Genomic DNA, 7,393 nt, shown 5'->3' with positions numbered 1-7,393 from the left:
GAAAGATAATTACTTGGCTGCAATAGGACTGTTCCGAGACTGAAAAGCGTGAAGAATGTGAACAGCAGAGAAGTTAAAAATTGGAGCCACTGCATCGGTGTCGATACCAAAAGTTATAGGAATCAGACTGGGTTGAGCAGTCTGAGAAGAATGAATGAATCAATTCTGCAACAGAACAGGAAGTAGGAGATTTTCAAAAATGCTCAGGGCTGTTCCCAGTGAAGTAAATGGTCAAATTCCCACAGCCAGATTCTAATATCATTTATACTAAAGAGTTGTCTACCTGGCAAGTTACTCACGGCAAGCCATTATATGAATCTACGGCGCCCTAGCTTGTAACATCCGGTGTGGACACTGCAACAGTGCACATGAAGTCCCCGAGTGCACCTTGATGTATATAGTCAAGTCACAGCCTGGCTTGCCAAGCAGTGACTGGCCATGTAAACAAGTCCTAAGGCCCCTTTATACCTCTCTGGTATTGTGAAGAGGCTTCAGTATTGCTGTAGTGGGTGTGGCTGCCCCATAGCACCACCTACTGGCCAAGCATAGTGGGCACTCCCTTGCCTCAATTTCCCTCCCTGAGGTGAGTCTCCTCAGCTCTCAACAACCCAATCTGTGGTGGAGATATGGCTTAGCCCTCTGGCCGCCGACTAAACAGAGTCCCAATGAGCAAAATGGTGGTTCTGCTCTTTGGAGCTTCTCTTCAGCTCATCCCCTGGCCTTGTTCCTAGCTCCTTCTTGGTCTACCTTTGAAAGTATTTATGGCTGGGACAGAGCACGCAGCCTGGTTCCCCTGGTGTACTATTCTCAGCCTCTTTCTGTGCTCTGTGCCGTGTATCCTTTCCCGCTCCGGTTAGCGCCCTGGGTCCCCAGGCTGGTTCTCCTGCCTATCTGCAACTCCACTCTCAGACGACTTCTAATGCTTTATGGTGAAGCAGCCTCTCCTATGTACCTTCATGCCACTTCACACTTACCCTGCTCTGTATCCTTAGAAAACAGCAACCGCAGCCGAGCTTTTCTGGTGTGACCCTACTTTCCTGATACACCCACTAAACCCCTCATAGTATATTCCATCACCTTAAAGCCTCTAAATTCTTCACAAAGAGCCCATCTTTCCTGGAAACACTCCCTACATTCCCACAGCAAGTGGGCAGCTTACATGAGTTCCACAACCCACCGTGGTGTCTATTCAACAGATAGAAACGAGTCTTCACAACACAATGGCCAGTTAGCAAGTCTATATAGGGGTCCTTCACTCCTCCTGTTGGACTTTAGAGTCACACGTTACCCTCTATTTTGGGGGGCATACTTCATAGAATCTTCTTTCTCATCCCTCGTTGGTCCATAATTCTTGCCATTTCTCTTTTAATCCTTTCCTTGCTAAACTTTGAAATTCCTGCTTACTCAAAGGAATCAGTTTGTTTGGCAATTTTGAGTAGTCGAGGGGAAAAAAAATCATTGATTTAGGGTCAGACCAAAAAGGAAAATATTGAAATTTCTGGCAAGTCAAAGACGAGAAAAAAAAAAAAAATCATTTCTGGTCAAATGAAATGTTTTGTTGCAACACTATCAAACCATTTTGTTTCGATTTTGGCCATTTGTAATTTTTTTTATTAAAAAGTTAAATTCAAGTTCACTTTAAAACAAAAGTCAAAATGTTTCATTTTCAAATATTTAGATGAAACATTCTGATGTTTTTGTTTGTTCATTGCAGGAAAAACAATCAGCCCCTCAAAGTAAACAAATACCAACAATGTGGCAAAAGTTGGTATTGGGGGGGGGGGCGCAAGGGAAAAATGGGGGGGGGGGGGAAGAAAGTTCCAGACCAAAAAATTCTGGCCATTTACACACATGCTGGTAGAGCGCCATCTATTGGTAAAAAAAGTTATGTAACATGGTCCATAGTTTTGGAGGACCAATAAAGTTGGACTCCAGTTTACACAGCTCTAAACAGGTGATGAAAATTCTAATTCCCACTGGAGTTCCACCATTCAAACATTTGCTCCAGAATAGCATTGTAATCAACGTGGGACTGGGAGATCAGGGAAATGAGACAAAAAGGGCCTCCAACAGGCCTGGGTCTTAAGGAAAGAGGATGTAGAGTCCCAGGCTGACCTAGCTCACCGGGGTAATGGGAAATCTCCCGCAGTTCCAGGCGACAGAAATTCTCCACCAGTGTTTAATGCTAGACCTGAAAACTCTCAGGCAGAAGTCTCTCAGCCCTTCCTTTCCCCAAGAGGAAACCTGCCGCTGCCTCGCTCCCTTCAAAGCCAGGGGACAGCTCCTTCAAATGGCAACAATGAAGAGCATCCCACGATGCAACGCAGGCACTGACATCTACTTTCTGCCTCGGGCACTGGTATCCCCCAGCAGTCCTTGAGGGGGCCATTTAGGGATTGGGGGCAAAAAAAAAAAAAAAAAAAAAAAGTCTGGGGATTGGTCTTGCTTTGAGCAGGGGGTTGGACTAGATGACTTCCTGAGGCCCCTTCCACCCCTATGATTCCTGAGTAGGGGGTGAATAACCTGACTGAATCATTCTTCCCCAGAAGGGCTGAGAAGAGGGTGTAAAGTTGCTCCCAGTTACCCACTGTCTGGGTAGATTTTCTGCTGGAGGGGGTTAAAAGGATTTGCAGTAAATGTTGCCTGTGCAGAATTTTTCACTGCAGAGTCTAGTGTGGCATTCACGCATTGGCAGGGAGCCCTGGTGCAGAGGCCATATGGGATAATAGTGCCCTGGCAGGGGGCTGGACTGGATGACTCAAGCAGTTTTCCTTCTCTAGCTTCAGTGATATAGAAATGATTAGAACAATTTTCACAGAAGGAAAAACACTGCGTCCTTTCCCCAGGACACATCAAAGCAAGCTGGTCTGATCAACTCCCAAATATTCCCCAGAACTGGGCTGAGAACAAGCACCAAATCAAAAGGCACGGGGCCAGATCCTCAGCTAATTTGAATCAGCGTCGCTCCATCAAAATCAGAGTGATGCCAGTTTACACCAGCTGAGCATCTAGCCTGTTTCAGGGGGAAGTTAGAGGTGGCCAAAATAGGGCTTGGGATGGAAAGTTCATCCTCAGTAGACAAGTTCAATCCAGGACTTTAATTTAAGCAAGTCGTTGTAAGACAGTGAGAGCTGGTCCACACTAAGCCCCCAGTTCAAATTAAGATACGCAACTTTAGCTACGTGAATAACGTAGCTGAAGTCGAAGTATCTTAGTTCGAACTTAAAGGTACTTACCGCGGGTCCACATGCGGCAGGCAGGCTCCCCCGTCGACTCCGCCTACTCCTCTCACGGAGCAGGATTACCGGCATCGACGGTGAGCACTTCCGGGATCGATTTATCGCATCTTGTCTAGACGCGATAAATCGATCCCAGGAGATCGATTGCTTGCCGCCAAACCAGCAGGTAAGTATAGACGTACCCTGAGATTCCTCATTCATTTATATTTCAAGAGCGCCTTGGAGGCAAACTCATGAGCCATGACATTGTGTCAAGTTATTTGAGATTCATGGCTGATCTTCCAGAGATCAAGGACGATTATCAATGTAAGTATTTTTGTCCCACAATGGGGTGGGTTTCTTTGGCACTCTGGCTCTTTTCTTTTCACTTGAGCAGAAAGGTGTTTGGAACAGAAACCCTGCAGGCTCAGAAATCATTTCTCCACATAGGATGTGTTGTGGCAATAAGGGACTAGTTTATCTACAAGGGAAAAATTGATAGGTAGCTTGATTGGTCTGAGCACTGCAAAAAACACGTTGCTGAAGGCGTACGTTGAAAAAAATGCGGCAACTGTATTTTTTGCAACAGATCCACACACATAAAAAAACCCCACCATGTAATGATTCATAACGACCCATGCAACTAAAACCAGGAGTACCGGTGACCCACCTGTCATCTTTTAGCATCCTGCTAACAAGCTTAAAAGCACTGGTGAGGAGCAGAGTTTAGCCACAACCGGTTTGTACAAGGAAAACAAGATTCTGATTTTAGGAGACCACTGGTTCTTGTGCAAGGTAAGCCTTTTCCCCCTTCTCAGTATCCAGTTTCAGCACTTTGAAGAAGTGAAGTCAGGGTGATGTATCTGATGGTTGGGAAAGGATTAAACAGTCTAAATTATTCATGAAACTAGGGAGATTTAAAAAAAAAAAAAATCAAATAATCATTTGGATTTTGACTAACCTCCTCAGGAAATGGTCTGATTTACTTGCTTCAGTGATGTGTTGTTGTCCTAGAAGTGACCAGCTAAAGGAAGAGATGGGGATAATGAGCAATTTCAAACGTTGGGGCTCAAACTACCGGTCCAGGGGGCGCTGCTACACCCCCTGGCTTGAAGTGGATTCCATCATATACAGGGTTTAGAATTTGATTCATTGGCTCTCAGCATCCCACCCCTCCCCATAAAAATTGTTCCGGCACCCCAGTTTCAAACCTTTGAACCATTATTAATTAGATCTTCTAAAGGGTGTGTGCGGGTGTGTGTGTGACATATATATATATATATATATATAAAAATACACTAAAGATTGTGAGGTGCGCAGCTGGCTGCTGTAGTAAGGGGGACCATATAGACAGGAGTGCAGGGTAAGGTTTATTACCATAAAATGAGTCTTTGAAATATACAGCTGTTTTCTTGTAATCATGTACTTTTGACTAACCATTATATATGCCTATAGGTAATCAGGTCCTAGGATCCAATTTTCCACCCATCGAAGTGCTGGAAATGCACTTCAAAATTACTTGTGTTGTAATTCATCCAGCTAAGACTGGATTTAGTTTGTTGGCAAATTATAACCTTGGGTGTTCTTGTCTTGTGCAGAAGGCCAAATGAAAAGCATACAGTGCCTCTTCCTATATGGACTAGTAATCGTGGTGTTGATTCCAGCCAGCTGGCAGATTGTTCTCAACAATTTGTCCGATGAGTCTAGGTAAGGTGCGTTTGAGACTGACAAGTACACCGTGGGTTGGTGGTACCGGGCTGAAGTAGGGGGAGAGAACACAAATGCGACCCATCAGATACAGCTTAATCATGTCAATTACTTGGTTTTATTTGGCTTTGCTGCCAGGTGATGGTACGGCATATTGCGATGGGTAGCAGATGAAAAAGTGAATAAGATGGTGAGGTGCATTAGGAAAGGAGCAGAGAATATGGACCATATTATTAGGCACTGCAGTATCATTTAGGAGCCCTAGTGATCATAGGATGGGAAAAGACCTCAAGAGGTCATCTAGTCCAGTCCCCTGCACCCATGGCAGAGGGCTAAGTATTATCTAGACTGTCCCTGACAGGTGCTGGTCTCACTTGCTCTTAAAAATCTCCAGTTACAGATATTCCATAATCTCCGTAGGCAAATTTATTCCAGTGTTCAACTATCCTGACAGTTAGGATATTTTTCCTAACGTCTGAACCTAAACCTCCCTTGCTGCAATTTAAGCCCATTGCTTCTTGTTCTAGCCTCAGAGGTTAAGGAAAACATTCTCTCCCTCCTTCTTGTAACAACCTTTTATGTACTTGAAAAAACTGTTCTCATGTCCTCCCTCAGCCACCTCCCGACTAAACAAACCCATTTGTTTCAATCTGCCCTCATAGGTTATGTTTTCTAGACCTTTAATCATTTTGGTTGCTCTTCTTTGGACTTTCTCCAATTTGTCCACCTCTTTTCTGAAGTGCGTCACCCAGAACTGGACGCAATACTCCAGCTGAGGCCTAATCAGAGCGGAAGAATTACTTTCCGCGTCTTGCTTACAACACTCCTGTCCTGCTAATACGTCCCAGAATGAGGTTTGCTTTTTTCACAACAGTGTTACACTGACTCATTTAGCTTGTGATCCACTCTGACCCCCAGATCCCTTTCTGCAGTACTCCTTCCTAGGCGGTTATTCCCATTTTCTATGTGCACAGCTCCTTCCTAAGTGGAGTACAGGTCTGTCTCATCTTACACGGGGGTTCCGTTCCGCCGTTAGCGCGTAAAGCGAACACCGCGTATAGTCAAAATTACATGGAGTTCAATGGCGGGCGGACTCGCCCACACTACAGGTACAGTATTAAAATTCTGCATCTGAAGAAGTGAGGTTCTTACCCACGAAAGCTTATGCTCCCAATACTTCTGTTAGTCTTAAAGGTGCCACAGGACCCTCGATTGCTTTTTACAGTTTTCAAATTGTTACTTCTCTTTTTTTGTTTTGCTTTTGCCGACCACGTAAAGCTGAAATCGCGCATGTTAACTGCGCGTAAGATGCGACAGACCTGTACTTTGCATTTGTCCTTATTGAATTTCATCCTATTTACTTCAGACCATTTCAAATTTTAATCCTATCCTCCGGAAGCACTTGCAACCCCTCCACAGCTGGATATTGTCCTGATGAAGCAGGACCACATTGTGCTCGTGTTGTATAGATTTGGTCCTGTAAGACACTGAGCAGACAGTGCCAGGTCCTGTTGTAGATTATGTGGGTAACTAAGAGGCAGTGGGTCCTAGTGGGTAGAGCACTGGACAGGGATTTAGGAGAGCTGGGTTGCTCCTAGCTCTGCCACTGGTCTACTGGGGGACCTCGGGCAAATCCCTTCACTGCCCCGTGTCTCAGTTTCCCCATCTGAGAAATGTGGATATGATGCTGACCCCCTTGATAAAGCACTTTGAGATCTACAGTAGACGCGCGCTAAAGAAAGGCAATGTATTATTATTAATTGTATATAGTGTAGCTCTGCATAAGCAATGTATGTTTTGGTATTACGGCAGCACTTACAGGCTCAGGCCAAGATCAGGGCCCTGTTACGCTAGATAGTCTGGGCCCCGGAGAACTTAGTCTAAACACACCCAGGACAAAAGGGATGGGACTTTCCTACAGTTACGTTGTCATAGCAAGTCAGCGGCAAGGGCAGGAACAGAATTCATGCCTGCCGACTGCCGCTACAGTGTGCTCTCCACAGGACCCTGTATCCATCCCAGTGCAGCACCCTCCTTAACGTTTCCCATCCCTCTCTCCCAAACAGATGGCAATCTTTTGAATCGAAAAGCGCTCGGAGTTTTACTTCCGACATAAAGCGGCATTCTGAAGGCACCTTCACCAGTGATTTTACCAGATATTTGGACAAGATGAAGGCCAAGGACTTTGTGCACTGGCTTATCAACACGAAACGTTACAGGTATACAAGCAGAATATGGCTGAAATGGTAGAACAGAGACACTGTTCTAGGCAGACTCCTGAGAACATAGCAATTTAAGGATTGGAAAGGGGCGGCCTAGGACTACTTGAAAGATTTCTGTCAAGGCCATTTCATAGTGGAAAATTGTGGGTTTTGACAAAATGAATTTTTTCATGCAAGTATTGGCTCTGTGGGAAATTTCGATCTTTTGTCAAAAAGCCAAAACACCCAACTTCCAAAATAGTTTGG

The 7,393-nt window shown here is 44.9% G+C and overlaps 1 protein-coding gene across 1 annotated transcript; it reads left to right on the top strand.

The window, feature by feature from the left end:
* The first annotated feature begins 4,824 nt into the window (after positions 1–4,824).
* LOC128828441 (pro-glucagon-like) lies at positions 4,825–7,175 on the top strand. Its single transcript, XM_054013137.1, has 2 exons — positions 4,825–4,925; positions 6,992–7,175. The coding sequence occupies exons 1-2, from the start codon at positions 4,825–4,827 to the stop codon at positions 7,173–7,175; spliced, it is 285 nt and encodes a 94-aa protein (XP_053869112.1).
* The last annotated feature ends 218 nt before the right edge of the window (positions 7,176–7,393 follow it).

The sequence above is a fragment of the Malaclemys terrapin genome, chromosome 23, assembly GCF_027887155.1.
Source record: "Malaclemys terrapin pileata isolate rMalTer1 chromosome 23, rMalTer1.hap1, whole genome shotgun sequence".
Lineage (NCBI taxonomy): Eukaryota > Metazoa > Chordata > Testudines > Emydidae > Malaclemys > Malaclemys terrapin.
Note: the sequence above shows the minus strand (reverse complement) of the source record. Positions and strands in the feature narration are given on the sequence as shown.